The sequence below is a fragment of the Protopterus annectens genome, chromosome 1.part0 (genome assembly GCF_019279795.1).
Source record: "Protopterus annectens isolate FY-2018-M chromosome 1.part0, PAN1.0, whole genome shotgun sequence".
Taxonomy (NCBI): Eukaryota; Metazoa; Chordata; order Ceratodontiformes; family Protopteridae; genus Protopterus; species Protopterus annectens.
The window spans coordinates 1,766,150,870-1,766,169,232 of NC_056725.1; the positions used below are offsets into that span (position 1 = coordinate 1,766,150,870).

General features: G+C 39.2%; 1 protein-coding gene across 1 annotated transcript in view; it reads left to right on the top strand.

Moving 5' to 3' along the window:
- GJB7 (gap junction protein beta 7) overlaps positions 1–16,838 on the top strand; it is a 206,791-nt gene extending 189,953 nt beyond the window's left edge. The window contains exon 2 of the mRNA XM_044069276.1: positions 15,432–16,838. Within this exon, the coding sequence (XP_043925211.1) occupies positions 15,457–16,245 (789 nt within the window). The 5' untranslated portion in view covers positions 15,432–15,456 and the 3' untranslated portion in view covers positions 16,246–16,838. The remainder of the gene's footprint in view (positions 1–15,431) is intronic.
- Positions 16,839–18,363: the final 1,525 nt, after the last annotated feature.

The following is an 18,363-nucleotide window of genomic DNA, read 5'->3' on the forward strand; positions in this document are numbered from 1 at the left end:
AGTAGGAATATCAAAGAGGATATGATGTCATGCCTGACTCGTATTGACATCATGGGATAGGGTCAGTAAAGCAACGAGGGATAGCCCATGACGTAATGTACCTTCTTGGGATAAGGAGTTAATGCCTTTGACAACTTAAAGACTGCCTACCTCTTCTGATCTTAATCCTGTTATGTTACAGAGTCTGCTCTTCCTTCATTTGACAAGAATAAAGTCATCATTTTTCATGTTTGTTTGACAACTAACTCTAAATATATTTATTATTGTCATTAGTCATACAAACTATTCCTTACCCCTTGCTGTTTTGCAGTTCCTACTGAAACTGACTGCATGGAATAGCAGTATTTCAGATCAGTTCCCCAGTCCCTGAATTAACCAGCATCCTGCACAGCCAGGTATGAGAATGTGCAACACTTTTTAGCAGGCTCAGTCTTGGCTGAGGTAGCAAACCCACTCTGGTCTGTATTTACCATATGCCTCAATATAAAACAGCATGTTTGCAAAAAATGGATTTTCTGACTTGTACACAATCACACATTTACATACCTGCACACTGTTTCATGCAGAAGGAAAAGCATTTCATACTCTGATATTAATACTTCAAAGCCACTGTGAATGTGGATTCAAATATGGATAAGGGAGGACAGGACAGAAATTCAACAATTAGCTGAAGCTCATAATTGTAAATGTGAAACTGCAAGCACTCATGCAGTCACATTACTTTAAATGTGACAATAACACTTCAAACACGATTAATTAAAATTAACATGACCATACACAACACAAAGTAAAAGCAAAAGTTTAGCAGCAGTAGATAAAAATATATTAAAACATTATGATGGGGCTCTGTTTCCTTATACCTCTAATGTAGATAGTATACCACCCACACTCCTCTAATTAAGTACACTACCTCCAAGGTTACACTATTTTGGAGATAGAGCGAATACAGGCTTTCAAGAGAAACCACATATTACACTTACATCCTATATAGTGTGACTTTGGACTTAGTATATATAGCTTAGGGGGCTGTGATGACACAAGGGCATACCTTCTTGCAAAAACAGACATCCACTGTATTTAGATTTGGTCCATTTTATTTAGATTTGGCATTTATGAAAGCAGTCACTTACTGATGAAGGATTACCTGTTTTGTTGATGCTGTTATTCATGCTAGAAACACTGAAATTTCACATCCTGTGACATATATTATTACAAAGATGTAATACTCATATTAGGTTACTGGCTGTATTTAAATATATGCATGTGCTTTTCTTTTTCTTTCTTTCTTTTTAAACCTTCTGTAAATCATGCTGGTAAGGTACTTAGGAAACTGATGTGTACCTTTTTAAAATTCAACTTTTGATTAACTAGTACTCATAGGGCACATCATTAATCATCTGCTTCATTGCAGTATGTCTCATTCATGTCTAATAACAGATTTGAATAAAGCTTTACCTCAAGAAGTATGATCATTTTATTCTGAGAATTCATTCAATGCTCTTTACTGTAAAAATGTGATGGTGCAGTGGTAGCGTTGTTACTTCACAGCAAGGGGTTCACTGGCTTGATTCTTGATTGGGGTTCCTTCTGTGTGGAGTCTGCATGTCCTCCCTGCATGCATGTGGGTTTTTTCTCAGTGCTCCACTTTCCTCACATGTTACAAAGACGTGCATCTGGAACATTCCTCTGCTAAAAATTGGCTTTGTTCCAAGTTGGACTTTCCTGGTAAACAAATGTTAAATAAATTATTATTTTTTTTTTTGTCATTTCACCTAATGTAGCCAGATGACCACTTGAGTTTCAGACCTGTAGTTATGAGATTCATCTAACTGGTAGTTACATTGTTATTACATACCATAAAAAAAGGTATGGCAACTTTGAGTTTCTCAGATACAAAGCACAACACATTACTTAGATTATTCACTAAGTGTTCATAAACTTCTGCCTGTATACTCCTGTATATAACACACATATACACTGACTATGCGATACACAGCAACATTCAAGACATACGGGTACACAAACACCATTCATACAAACAAAACAATCTTAGCCCCACCACTTATCTTTTCAAATTTTCATGACAATTTGCACAAGTGTGACTCAGACTCTTCACTTAATGACCAAGAGTATGTTTTCCAGCTAAATGGGCAAAAACAACTTTGAAGCTACTGCTCAGGTGGATCAGGGCAGTACTGAGAGTAGCTGTGTAAGGGATGTGTAATTTTAATGTGAACTAGTTAACATGGCCCTGAAAATGACACACAGCATCCCCCTTGAGCTAATCAGATCAAATTGATCCTCTCCAGCTCAGAACAGATAACTGAATCAGTTCTCCAAAAGATGTGTTTGGCAGGAATTGTATCTGTCTAGCACAGAGCTGTTCTACAGTCATCCTATTCCTGGAAGGGTAAACCACTCACTCATTTCTCAGGCCACCCAATCTTACAAATAAAAAATATCAGAGAGTAATTTGTCCATGAGAAAGCCACTGTGGATGAGACTACTGGCATAGTATTCACTGTGATGGATGGCATAGTAGTCACCATGATGGATGGCATTATACTCACTGTGATGGATGGCATAGTAGTCACCGTGATGGATAGCATAGTAGTCACTGTGATGGATGGCATAGTAGTCACCATGATGGATGGCATAGTAGTCACTGTGATGGATGGCATACTAGTCACCACGATAGATGGCTTTCTCACTTTTTCATTGACTGCTTTTCTCATGTAGTGGACCAATATCAAAGTCAGAGAACTGCTGGAAGTGACTTACTGAAGAAGTTTGTTGTTTTACTATGAAAAACTGAGATAACACAATATGTAGAAGCACAGGGTTCTAAATTCCATAGGATAGTTGTTGTTACTCACAGAGTTCCTTGAGGTAAATCTGTAGAAACCTGATGCACCATGCAAATTGACCCTAGCTGAGATCCCTTCAAATCAAGCATCTCATGAATCTTAGACTGTCCATATTTTCAAATCCAGTTCTCGTGCAGCAAACCATTCTGATCCAGAGAGGAATACTACACAAGAACTTGCCCTCCCATTTATCTGTTATTCATTAGGTACCACGACCTTCCCCTCCAGTGTTATCATTCAAATGATGATTTGGTTCCTCAGACAAAATGCCATGAAAATGTTGAAAAAGAAATCCTATGTCTTTTGCAAAATGGACTAGCATACCTCTTCATGTGATGACCAGCTCCCCTGGGATTTATTCACCGTGCAGAAGACATGCATCATTAAAATACTCATCCTGATACTCCTAAACTAGTCTCTCAGAACAGAGTCACTGGCAAGGGTATGGAAAATGCCAATCATTTTTCCACAGCACCAAAGAGGTGAATCATGTTCCTAACAACTATCATCAAGTTCCCTACTCAATTCATCAAGGAAAGCTGAGAATTAACTATACACACCAAAGTAATGTCATATCAGAATGTCTAAGGAGCCCTGACAGATACTCATTGTGACATATGTGTAGAATGTAACATGGACATCACACTGGTGGACTTATAGATCAAGTTTAGTAAGTAGTGATCACAGTCTTGCTGCTGGGATCTTAATGCTGGACTTGTGTTTAATGTTCAAGTTAGACAAACATAAAATGAATATGAGGAAACTACATGCTGTAAGACCTGATCTCCTTGACCATTGCAAGCTTGTCTCAGAAACTATACAACTGACAGATACAAAATAGCAAACAGTCAGTCCACATTGGCTCTGACTTGACTTTACAGAATGGATGTCTCACAGGGTTCATTCTTATGTCCTCTACTGTTATCAAGGAGTTTTGGCCTCACTGAGGATGATGAGGGGTCATACACAAATAATAAATGGAGCTACGCTGAACAGGCAACTACACAGCAGATACAGGCTTCAGCTTACAGAGAAAAAGCCCTAAAATATGACTTAAAGCATGCAGTGAGAATCTTACTTTGGATAAAGCCTGGGTGCATGTTCCAAATTCCCATATGAACTATCACCTCAGTAATGGAAATCTGATTGATGAGATATTGCACATAAATTACTAGGATAGACAGTTAACCCAGGCTTTATTCGTAAAGTATACTCCTAAAGTATATCAGGTGCTAACAGGAAGATCTTATTGTAAAGGTCTATTTATTAAACTGATCAAATTCAATTGCCCTCCTTTCATATCTTCCTACCCACTAGTTGAGCACTGGAATGCCAACATCAACACTTTTTCTAACTTTTAAAATGACAGATTAGCACCACTAAATAACACAGTCTTTGAAAGTAGATGCAGTCAGCTAAAATGGAACATACATACCATATATTTAAAAATAAAACATCGGTACTTACGTATTATCGCAACCAGATTTTCGCGGTTGCGAGATTTACATACCTCGACAGAATTGAGTGCATAAAACACTTCTAACTGTTATTGTACTTCCTTCCAACTGCCCAAAAACTTTACATTACTTTTAGGAAAAGGGACAATTTGAGAAACCCTCTCCCTGTCTTGTGTGCATTGCAGACGCACACTTGAGTTGTAATCCCTGCCATTGTCCTGTCGGTTGGGTTCTTAAGTGTGTGTGTAATATGAGTACGTAAGAGTGTGTAATGCCCCACTTTGGATGGTGAATTTAAATACAAACTCAGATGCTGTTTCTCTCACCGGTGTATTTGCATCCACTGTAGGATTTGGATTGTTGGGGGAAGATGCTGCATGAAAACTTGAATGGAAATGTTTCCCTAAACAGCCGAACAGGCAATTTCTGATATCCTTGTCATGAAGAAATACCAACTATGCATGATGATAGGGCAGACCTAATTATAATTCAAAATGTTATTCTAATTCCTCCGGACTGCCCTAAAACTTTACATTACTTTTATAAACAGGAGCAATTTGTAATGTAAAGTTTTTTGGGCAGTCCGAAGGATTTACACTAATACTTTGAATCAATTTTATATGTCTGTGTTTTTCTTCAGCATTCCTTCCTCCCTGCCAGTTGAAGCAAGCGTGTGTAATGCACGCAAAACAGGAAGATGGCTTGCAGGATTATTTCTCTTCCCGAATGTAAGCCAAACTGATTTCTCATCAGTAAAGAGTTAAAATAACACCCTATGGTGTTTCCTGCACCGGTTTTCATTGCAGCATGTGAATTTCGCAACCGCGAATATCTGGTTGCGATAATATGTAAGTACCAAAACATCTTACAAAATGTACCATTAGTGGATCTCTGACAGTGGTAAAATTAGGTTTGCTTAGCCATAAACATTTATCAAAATTATATTATAAGGACCATATTTTAGATTATGAAGGTACATAATGAGCTAAGTTTTAAAAGTGAGGGGTCAATTGTTAGCACAGAGAGTGCAAAAACTGTCTCAAGCACAAAGAATATACACTTCTTTCTGACTCTACCTTAATACTCTGTGAGAAGAATAGCTCTCAACTGCTCCACATTTGTGAGAGCACTCCAATTTTAGCTTGTAAATATACTTCCACTTTGCTGCTCTGATTTGACCTGACACAGACCCAAACTCTTCTTTTTCATTAGTTCATTTGTAGATACAATGAAAGAGCAACTTCCTGGAACTTGCCATAGTCAAAACAGATCAGCATCAGACAAGCAAGCTAGCTATAGTGTGGGCTTTTAAAAAAACAGAACTGCATAATACTGAATACAGTACATTGCAGTCTTTAATGTGTATTTATCTACAGGCAGGATGGAGTGGGTGGAGAAGAGTGTCAGGAGTGATTTGTGACAGACGGGTACCAGTAAGAGTGAAAGGGAAGGTCTACAAGAGGTTAATGAGACCAGCTATGTTATATGGGTTGGAGACAGTGGCACTGACAAAAAGGCAGGAGTCAGAGCTGGACGTGGCAGAGTTAAAGATGTTAAGATTTGCACTGGGTGTGACGAGAATTAGGAATAAGTATATTAGAGGGTCAGCCCAGATTGGAAGGTTTGGAGACAAAACCAGAGAGGCAAGATTATGTTGGTTTGGACATGTGCTGAGGAGGGATGCAGAGTATATTGGGAAAAAGATGCTAAGGATGAAGCTGCCAGGTAACAGGCAAAGAGGAAGGCCTAAGATAAGGTTTATGGATGTGGTGAGAGAGGACATGCAGGTGGTTGGTGTGACAGAGCAAGATGCAGAGGACAGGAAGAAATGGAAATAGATGATCCGCTGTGGCGTCCTCTAACGGGAGCAGCTGAAAGAAGAAGAAGAAGAATGTGGATTTATCCGCGGATCTGGTAAGTTACTAATTTATGGTGCATGTATGTGGCCAGGAGGTTACCTGTTAATAAATAGATGAATAGCAGGTAAACAGTGACAGGCTTGGTGTAAAACTTGGCTGTAGATAGTTGTCACTGTTGAAGTGACAGCCCAACCTCATGTGCAAAAATGGGAAAAGGAAGTTGTGGGTGGATACATGTATGTGAGTTTTAAACTTTAAATCCTTCAGAAAATGTTTGCTAATGCAGACATTGTTATTCTAGCAAATTTTTAAGCATATAAGGTCAATGTTTAAAATATGTCCCTGATTTTGTTCTTGGTCTCTGATTTTCAAGCTAAGAAGTTGAGAGGGTAGAGGGGGTTGCAAGGAGTGGCACTGTATAGGTCTAACAGCAGTGAGCGAAGATAGATTTGTGGGACATTATTTATGTAATTATTCCTACATTTGATCTCAAGCAGGCATTTGAGGTATGCATAGTCATAAAAATGACTGTAATTGATGTTCACATCTGCGCGCGTGTGTGTGTGCGTGTGTGTGTGTGTGCGTGTGTGTGTGTGTGTGTGTGTGTGTATGTGTGTGTGGGTGTGGGTGTGTTTGTGCAGAGGGCATAGTCTCAACTGTCACCAGTTTTGCCAAATATTTTTGGCCTGTTCCTCATATGATTTGTGGTTTCTGGCATTTTTTTTTTGTGGATTGTGGCCATTAAATAAAGACAGACATTTGAGTTTCACATTCCATGTTCTTCAGAAATACCTGCTAAAACAAAACTTGTTATATTAGCAACTTTCTAAGTATATAAGATCAATATTTAAAATCTCTTCCCGATTTTGAGTCTTTGTTTTCTGATTTTTGAGCTAAGAAGTTGAGAGATCATGGGGGTGGCAATAGGCTGCACTGTATGATGCTGAAAACAGTGCGCTAAGATACATTTCTGTGCCATGTGCCATTATTTATATAAAAATAAATCACACCAAATAAAACTAAGAAACTTTAATAAATATGGGTAAGCTCTTTCGTTCTACACATAGAACTTTATCAGACAAATGCATAAAAACTAAATTCCATTTAAATACACTCCCATTGATGAATTAATCCCTTCCTCCTCAGAACTATCATCTCTGTTATTTTCTTGGGAAACTGCAGGCATTCAATCTCACCTGCTAGCAGTATTCCTTCCAATCTAAATTTCCTCAGCATAAACCTCTCTCCAAAATTATGCACTAAGGAATGCATAGTCATACAAGAAGCTGTAACTGATGATCGGATCTATATGTATTTTGTGTTTTTTGTGTGTGTGTGTGTGTGTGTGTGTGTGTGTGTGTGTGTGTGTGTCTACATCTGCATATGTGTGCTTGTGTGTGTGTGTGTGTGTGTGTGTGTGTGTGTGTGTGTGTGTGTGTGTGTGTCTTTGTGGAGAAGGCATAGCTCTCAACAGTCCCAAATTGAATATTTAAAATCTGCCCTTGATTTTGAGTCTTTGTCTCTTTGGGGCTTTTGACTCTTGAGCTAAGAGGTTGGGAAGTCATGGGGAGGAGTGGATGGGTTACATTGAATGGTTCAGATGGCAGTAAGCTGAAAGACATTTCTAGGTTATTATATTTGCATTCATTCATTTGACTGCAAGCAAACGTTTGAGGTATACACAGTCATACAAGTGGTTGTAATTGAGGGTCCCAGGTGTGTGTGTGTGTTTGTGTGTGTGTGTGTGTGTGTGTGTGTGTGTGTGTGTGTGTGTGTGTGTGTGTGTGTGTGTGTGTGTGTGAACAAGAACATTTTGTTTGGATGGTTACTTATTTGCTTGATGTGTTAGGTGGGTGTATGGATTGACAGACTGTAGGTTTGTGTGAATGGGTATATATGCAAATGCAAGATGCTTGATTTTGTTAGTTGCTTTGCTTTGTGGTGAAAGGTTGGTAGAGGTAGGTGTGATTAGGGTGTGCTTTGTGTGTAGAGGGTTTTGTAGTTGGTTGAATTATTAACAATATGCATTTACTTCTGTCACTGCTGGTATATATTTTTTTTGAAAGCTGGTAATAGTATTGAGTGAATGCTGGTAATGCATGTGAATGTATTGTGAGTGCTATCGCCTCAGTGCATGTAATGACTGGGAGAGAGGTTTTTGTATGTATGATAGGTATTTGTAGGTGGATGTATAAACATAATGTTTTGTTCCTGTGTAGTATCATGCTATAGGGTGGAGCAAGAGCATTCTTTTTCCTCACTGTTGTGATGTCTTGGTGTTGGTATACATAAAGTAGCAGGGACATTGGGTGCACAGGAGCTTGCCTCCTGCCTGCAAAAAACACATTTAGGTTTTTGTCTTTGTGTTTTTTATGCTATTTGTGTTTTATCTTTGTTGTTTTCTCATTTTCCTTTGTAGTGTCAGTCATTAATATGTCACTGTTTTATGGTCTTTGGCAAGCTCATGGTTGATGTTTTGTTGTATATTGTAATAATAACATAACCATTTAATTATACATTGCAAAGCTACTGTAATGTTAGGATGAGCAGGAAGGACACATGATGTGGAGAATGCAATACATTCTCCGTATAAAATGAGAGTTTATATGCAATATTTTGGTCAAGTCACACTTCAGTTTTGGAATATTTCTGTAGCTATATATCATAAGGAAGGAAAACAAGCCAAATATTTTCCCCAGGGAGGGGAGGAACTAAATTAAAAGTGGCCCAAATGGGCAAAAAAAAAATTAGGTTGCACGGCCTGGTTAGAAATACTTGAAGCTATGTCTTATTTCAGAATGATGTGTTTTCATAATTTTTATTTATTTAACTAAACCTATGATTGTTGATGGTCCCCTGCTATGATTTTTGATGGTCCCTGCTATGATATTTGATAGTCCCCTGCTATGATTTTGAAATCTCTGCCATGATTTTTGATGGTCCCCCATGATTTTGAAATTTCTGTAATGGTTTTTGATGGTCGACTGCTCTAATTTTGAAATCTTTGCTATGATTTTTGATGGTCACTGCTATGATTTTGAAATCTCTGCTATGATTTTTGATGATCCCGTTATGGTTTTTGATGGACCCCTGGTATGATTTTGAAACCTTTACTATGATTTTTGATGGTCTTCTGCTATGATTTTGAAACCTTTGCTATGTTTTTGATGGTCCCCTGCTATGATTTTGATGGTCCTCTGCTGTTATTCTGAAAGTTGAGGTATATGGCATGAGGTGCACATGTATCCAGATTATTTACATTAAACTCTCAGCAGTTGCCCAAGTCTATGAGCATGCAAACAGATGTACCATGATATACAATGAGGTTCGTAAGATTACACCTTAGAAGTCTTATCTATGTTTAAAAAATCCATAAACCAAACAAAAACATATCTTTATACACATGACGTATTATTCAGACATTCCATTGACAATTACAGAGCCATCATACCATGGTAGTGGAAAGAGTCACTGATAAAAAATACCGGAAGATAAAATATAGCAAGCCAGACACAAAATCCCCTAAGTTAAATGTTGTGACCTGACAGCCCTAATAGATCATGGTATTTGATGTGGTCATTGGCATAAAGCAGAAATATTTCCTATTGCACTTTATAAGGAGCTTCTATGTTATGTCTGCCTGGAGCCAAGATTAGGGAGCTAGTAACAAAATCCAAAAGGATTAAGATGAATTATAACATAACCTGTTGTCTGTTTCAGACTGAATAATCTATGAAGGTCCTTCCTCTTGCATACAAAGCAGAATATGCTGGAATTGTTAGATTTACTTGCAAGTGTGGGAAAATACATCTACTTAGTGAAACCCTCCTTTCAACTCATATGCCTGTTAAATATCATGATGGATGTGTTGGCATTCAGTCAGTGGTCAAGGGCTTTATGTCATAGACAGGGAATTCAGTATCTGGTGGCCCTAAGTGAGCTGTGCAATCAGCAAGAGTTTTCTATTTCATATGGACTTCACTATGTTCTGTGGGGGGCACAACTACTGAACATAAATTTTCCATTGTCATAGAGCCTATTTAGACTTCTTAAAATTCCAAGACACAAGGAAGTGAAAAGTTTACAAAATAAATAATCAGAGGTGAAGAGGGCTTTGCTAAATGCCACTAGCCTCAACAATGAAGTTGGTGATTTAGAAGTTTTTCTCTGCTTGGAGGATGTTGTTTCAAAAGCATGATGTAAAACTGCAAAATGCATATTACAAATTCAGCCTTCTTTTATTGTTGCAGATTGGATATGTGCAAGAAACATCTTGGAACTAGAAAATGCTCATGCAGTAATTACTATTAGTAGTACAGAACACAGCATTATAGGGGAAACATGAGGATAGTTTGCCTGCCATTCTGACATTTGAGATCAGTGCAATGGAAATTTTGGTGAAAGCCACTTTCAGTGAGCAGCACCTTTTGCCCTTTCTCCATTGTTGTAGAACCGTGGAGTTGGTATATAACTTAGGCAGCATGGTGGGTCCCCCTCTATTCAGGGGGTGTAGAGCGGGTTGCCCCTGCAAAAAAAAAAAAAAAAAAAAGATTTTGTTGCTGTTTGCTGAAAGTGGCTTTCAGAGAATGTACCCCTCCCTCACATTGAAAGCATTATTAGTATTGTTAATATTGTTAGTATTCGGCTTTTCCCGGTTAGGGGTCGCCACAGCGGAACTCCGGTCCGCTAATGATTGGCAGTAGATTTTTACATACCGGCTTGCCGGGCCTAACGCACAACCTTCAACGAAGGAACGCCCATTCACGCATGTTGCCACACAGAAGACGCTCTAATTGAGAATCGAACGGGCAACGTCTAACTGTGAGGCGACAACACTACCGCAGCATATATATATATATATATATATATATATATATATATATATATATATATATATATATATATATATATATATATATATATATATATATAGGTTCATAGGTTGGTACTAGGCTATTGGCCCTAGGGCCTATACAAGCCTAGCCAAAAAGGTACCCTGGCTTTTGCCATCCAAGAAAATTAGTTTCCTGTGCCCCTTTCAAGCAGAACCACTGAAGTGATCCCCTGGGTGAATTTCTTATTACCCATGCAATCATCAAGATTTTTCGTGACGAATGCTAATGAGGAGCTCTGTTTGACATAGACAGGTAGTCTGTTCCAGAGTATTGGAAGTCTCTGGGACAGGAATCTATCCCTCCATCATGTTCTGTTTACTGTGGTGACAAGGTTTAGGTCCCTAGAGCATGTAGCTCAGAGGGGTTGGGATTTCTTTAAGTGGAGCATGTCCAACAGCTCTGGGTTTGACATAGCTTTGTATGTCAGGCAGAGATCACCTCTGAGTAGGCGATATGCGACGGAGTAAAGCTGGAGTTTTTTGAGTTGGTCTGCATAGGGCATCTGTTTGAGGCCAGTAATCCTCTTTGTGAGGTATTTCTGCAGCCTTTCCAGTTGTTGTAGATGTCTTGTGAGGTACATACCAAAAGGGGCATTGTACTCTATAATGGGTCTAATGAGTGATGAGTAGGGGGGAACAATGACCTCTTTTTTTCTGGATGAGAAACCTTTTGTGATGAGGTGTGCCACATAGAAGGATTTCCTGACCACTGTGGCGAAGTGGTTATCAAAGGAGAGACTACTGTCCACCTGTGTCCCAAGGTCTCTTATCACACTTTCAGTGTTAAGTAGACTACCGCCTATGTGGTAGTTCATGGGTACAGAGTTTTTACCAAAGGGGATGACAATGCACTTTTTGGCATTGAGCTTGAGACCATGGCTTTGACACCAGGCATCTGTCTCAGTGAGGCCCTTTTGAAGGATGTCCACATCATTAGGAGTTTTGATTATGGTTCCTAGTTTGCAGTCATCTGTGAATTTAGTTAGCCAAAGACTTTCTGTGTTAGCCTGTACTTCAGAGAAGTAGATACCCAACAGGAGAGGACCCAGGTTTGAACCCTGTAGTACTCCACTTGTCACTGGTCTGAAGTCTGATTTGGAGTCTGCTACTTTCACAGTGTGGGTTCTGTCAGTAAGCCAGTTGACAACCCATCTTGTGATATAGGGATTTATACCTAGTTTATTGAGTTTATTTATAATTCCAGAGTGGGTGATGGTGTTGAATGTCTTGCCGAGATCTAGATTGGCTGTGTGAACCACCTTACCCTCATCTATGGCTTTGGTGACTGCTTCAAAGAAGTCTATCAGGTTTAGGAGACATGATCTGCCTTTTACAAACCCGAACTGTGTGGGGTCCAGAGTTTGGAGATCTCCAATGTCTTTGTTTATGAGTTCCATGATGATACGTTCCATGACCTTGCGGACCAGGCTCATTAGGCTAATGGGGCGGTAGTTCCTGGGGTCTGTTGTGGCCCCCCCCTTTGTGGAGTGGGATAACCATTGTGGTGCACCATTCAATGGGCACAAATCCTGAGGTGAGGCTATGATTGAACATGGTACTTAGGTGGGGTGCCAGTTCATTCTGTAGTTCGTGTAGAAGGCAGCTATATATATATATATATATATATATATATATATATATATATATACATATATATATATATATATATATATATATATATATATATATATATATATATATCTTGCTCTGTTTTCTTCTTCAGGGAGAGTACCATCACTGTCTATGATTCCTGCAGAGCATGAAAATTTCATGATTAAACCCCAAGATTTAAAAATCAATGAAAAGAGAAAGCAGTTGAAATCAGATAAGGATCACATACAGGAGGACTTTAATTAAATGGTGTCTGTGTAACCTATTCAGCATCAAATACATTTGCCCAAGTATTAACTGACCATGCTAATCATAGCAGCTTGAAACAAAGAGTATAAAATTCATCTAGAGATGGCAGTATCTTAGATTTAGCGCTAACACACTTGTAATCTTTCTGTTGTCTATCCATAGTTATACTCTCTGTAGTTAATACAAATCATGATACTATCATCTTTAATGTAAGGGTAGAATCAAAGTCATGGTGTCGAACGTCACAAATAACAGTTTCTAGACTTTACTAATGGGAACTAAGTTCCATGAGACCTGACAACATACCTAAAGGTTTCATCCACAAAATCAAGGAAAACCTGACTATACTCCTATTAGTCCTGTTGAATAACTGGTTGGCATAAAGACACATCCCTGACTTACGGCATCAGACTGTAGTGGTACCAGTTCACAAAGTGGGGGGAGGAAGGCACATCACACCCAGACAATTTTAGACTCATAAGCCTGACCGGCATTCTATGTAAAATCAGACAGCTTATCCAGAATGACACAAAACATCTCCTACTGTTAGATATGGAATAGTGTGGTTTTGTTAAGAAGTGATTTGTAGCATTCTTTGGAAGAGTTAACACTGACAGTTAATGAGGGGCTGATAATATCCCTACTTATCTTGACACTGCTAAGGCATTCAGTACTATCCCACATAAGGGAATAATTGACATATTAATAGCATTAAATGTTATCTCATACATAATAGCACTGATTAAGCAACAGGACACAAGATGTGAAGATGGGAGGGGGTTACCAGTGATGTCAGAAAGGGCTCTATGCTGGGGTATTTGGGGTGTAAGCTGGGACCACTTCTTTTTATATCTCTTTTCAGGTACAAAAGTGGGAAATAGGTTATAGAATACCAGGTATGCTGGTGACTGCAAATTGGGTAATATAATTATTTTAATAAAAGATACTGAAGTTCTCTAAGATAGTCAACAAAAAGACACATCTGGTGCAGCAATCATGACAGCAACCATAATGCCAGTAAATGTAGCATTGTGACACTTGGCAAAAAAGACACAAATTTTAATTACAAAGAAAACAGTCAGATCAGAAAAAATGACACCAGTATTAAACATCTATGGAGAATGGTAGACAACGGTATAAAATTTTGTCCAGTTTATAGCTACCAAAGTCAAGAAAGCATATTCCATAGCACATCTGATTCTAAAGGGCATTTCATGTTATATTAGGCAGATCATTGTACCACTTTATAACTCACTGATCTGACTCATTATTGAATATGATACTGCATTCTGCTAAACAAGCCACCTACGAATGTTTGGAAAGATACATAGATTCTTCACTACAAAAATCATAGGGCTGGAAATGTATACTATTCAGAAAGGCTTCGAGGACTGAGAGGTGACATCAGCCTCTTCTATAAGGCAATGTTCTATCCAGTTATGTTTGAAATTCTATGCCTCTAACACAGTGCTGGGAAAACTAACACCAGATAAGGGACTCAGTAGTAAAGCTAAATATCAATAACCCAGTCGACCAAGGTTCAATTAACGACTCGAGTGATTGGCAGAACATCAAGGAAGGCGGGGTGTGTCTGTCCTGGGTGGAAGGGCATTCACTGATGACACTTACTTACTGGAGGCATGGGACAAACAGAGGAGTTGCTCTTGAATGTAACTAATGAGTATGGGAGGAGGGCAAGGAGTGGGTAGGACATACAAAATCTCTCCCCAGGTTGGAAACAGATATGGCTGAGCCCCCATGATGCCCTGAGGATCCAAGACTGGCCCCAACAATACTGGAGTAAGTCAGGAGTGGGTTAGGAGATAAGCTAGTAGAACTGATGTGGGCGTGGAACACTGGGAACTGGTTAAAGTGATGCCCCAGGGAGGACTAAAACAACAACAAACTAAACATCAAGAAGAGAAAACGAAGTGAGATAAATTAATGCCTTCCAAACTCATGGAATAAGCTTCCATTTACTATCAGCCAATGTCCAATAATCTAGGCCATAAGCTTAACAATCAACCATGTGAGCATCACATGGACACCATAATCCTCAAGTTTCATTTTAGTTAGTGCAGTGGTAAACATGGAAAAATCATAAACAAAATGATTCTGCAAATCAGTGAAATCTCCAAGTGAAAAATGTGGTGTCTGTGTACTTCACTTCAAATTTTTGTTGCTTCCATTTGACAGTTCAGCAAAGACAACAGGCATAGAAAGCAAATCTAGACAATGGAATGCAGAACAGGTTGTGGCCAAAAAGGGAATAAACATATATGCACTTTGTTTCAGAACTGGTATTTTGTATAAAAATGTATATTTGAATGTGATGTCCCCTGTTACAGTCTTTATTTAGGATGTAAGACTTAAGCATGATTATCATTTTCTATTGTTCCTCTTAATGCTTGTTGGCAATTTGATTTTAAAATGGTTATGAAGCAATGCATATAAAATGTAGTTAATTTTGTTTTTATTCTTATGTGATTTTCAGGGAATAGTCTTTCCTAACAAAAGACATGAGTTGGGCATTTCTTCGTGATGTCTTGAGTGGAGTTAATAAATATTCCACAGGAATCGGGAGAATATGGTTGTCTGTGGTGTTCATATTCCGGGTGCTTATCTATGTAGTAGCTGCTGAGAATGTTTGGAAGGATGAGACCAAGGATTTTGACTGCAACACCGAACAACCAGGCTGTAAAAATGTCTGCTTTGACTTCTACTTTCCCATCACACAAGTCCGGCTATGGGCTTTACAACTGATTCTGGTCTCAACACCTTCACTGCTAGTTGTTCTCCATGTGGCATATCGGGAGAACAGGGAGAAGAGATACAAAAAGAAGATATACAAGGACACTGCAGAAATGGATGGTGGACTGTGGTGTACATACATCATTAGCCTTGTCTTTAAGGCTACTTTTGAAATTGGTTTCATGGTCATATTTTTTTGGTTGTATGGTGGACTTAACATGCCACTGCTTCTCAAATGCAGCATCGAACCATGTCCTAATATAGTAGACTGCTACATTTCACAGCCAACTGAGAAAACTATTTTTCTTTATATCATGGCTGTCACCTCAGGGCTGTGCATTGTACTAAACGTGGCGGAATTAACATATCTACTCTTCAAACGACTTTGGGAGTGTCAGAGTAAGAAGTATGAAGCAATACGTAGCTCCTCAGGAAAACGCAAGCAACATAAGAATCAGCATGAAATACTGCAGCAGCACTTTAAGAAGACAGATTCAAATGACATTTGTCATGCAGATGAAAAACTGGAAAGACATTGCTCATCAGACATTGCATAATAATGACAAACTCTTAGATAACTATAGCAGGTTTTAGCTGGTTGCTTTATGTGATCATGATGCCATTTTCCTGGAAATGTACTTTAAAAATAATGCCTTGGATACATAAATCAGTGTACTTAGCTCCTTCACTAAGGATAGCCATAAGGGTAGCCAAAAGGCCTTCTTTAGCTACATTGGTAACCTTAAAGGAAAAACCCAGATTTGTGCAGAACTGGTTGCTAATGGCACCACATATACTGAGCCCGCAGAAATAGTCAACCTGCTAGCTGACAGGTTCAGTGAAAACTTATCCCCCTGTCCCTGCCACATATCCCCCAAAGCATCCCTACCACCTGCCCTCTACCTAGTATCTCCAAGTAGCAGGTTGAAAACACTCACTCCAAAGCCAGAAACATAGCCTCTTTGGGACCTGATAATATCCCAGGCTGTGCTCTAAATGGATTAAAAGAGGAACTAGCTGCACCACTGGGTGTTCCTTTTAACCACAGTCTAAGCATTGGTTTTGTACCTACTGAATGGAAAACAGCAACCGTCATCCCATTACATAAAGGAAGCACCTCCACTGACCCTGGGAACTATAGACCCGTACGTCTGACCAGCCTAATCTGCAAGGCTATGCAAAGAATAGTCATGGACCTTATCAACAAAGATATTGTAGACCTCCAAACACTCAACCCGACCCAGTTTGGCTTTGTTAAAGGGAGATTATGCCTCTTGAACTTGGTGGACTTCTTTGAGACAGACACCAAAGCCCTGGACAAAGGCAAATCCATGCATATAGCCTATCTGGACTTGGCCAAGGCCTTTGACACTATTCCCAACTCAGGCATCATTAAAAAAACTCACCCAGCTGGAGATCAACCCATATACAGTCAGGTGTGTTGCAAACTGGCTCACCAATAGAATACACACAGTCAAACTAGATGACTGTACCTCCAACAGCAGACCTGTAACCAGTGGTGTTCCACAGAAATTAGTGCTGGGGTCCATAGTGTTTGGAATCTACTCCTTGGATGTATAGGCTAAAACAAAAGGCCTATGGCTGACAAAGTTTGTTGATGATTGCAAACCGGGTGCAGTCATAGAGAACTCAAACAATGTCAACATTCTACAAGAGGGACTTACACAGACAAACGACTGGTGCCAAAGTCATGGGTTAAAACTCAATGCAAAAAATGCATTATCATACCGTTCGGTAAGGGTGATGTCCCTGCAAATTACCACATTAATAACTACACCCTAAGCATGCAATTAGTGTTGACAGATTTCGGCACACAGGTTGACAGCAACCTTTTCTTTGACCACAACATCTCCACAGTGGTAGGAAAGGCTTTCTACATCACCCACCTCATAATTAAGGGCATTGCATCCAGAGCAAAAGGGGTTATAACCCACCCGTACTCCTCACTTATCAGGCCAATAATAGAGTACAATGCTACCTTTGATATATACCTTACCAGGCACCTGCAGCAACTGGAAAACCCTTGGAGGTTTCTTCCAAAGAAAATTCAGGGTCTTCAGCACATGTGAATGCTGACAGACTGAAATCACTGTCACTATACTCTGTGTGTTACAGTCTACTTAGAGGCAACCTCTGCCTTGCATATAAAACAATTTCAGATCCTTCTTTAATGGAAATGCTGCATACTCATAAATCAAATGGTATAAAATGCACTCAATCTAGGGAACTCAACTTAGTACGTGACATCAACAGGACTTGCTGGACAGACAGATATGTCTCACAGAGGTTACTTCTCCTCTGGAACAAACATCCAATTCAGGTGAAGCAGAGCCCCTCACTGACCCTATTTAAGTGTAATTTAGATTATTAAATGGGAAACTGCAAATTAATCCTAGGAGTTTCACCTGTATCCCTCTTGGACAGGAGCAGTAGTTGTTGATTTACATCTCTTTAATATCTTGATATTCTTGGGAACAGGTTGTACTTGGTTAGGCTTGTAAGGGCCCTAGGGCCATTAGCCTAGTAACTTCCTATGTTCTTATGAAAGGTCCTCAGGTATTGCAAGTAAATGGCATGTAGACATACCTCTCAACCTCTTAATGCATAAATTCTGGACAAATCCTGACAAAATGGGTGGACAAAGGCCCAAAAAT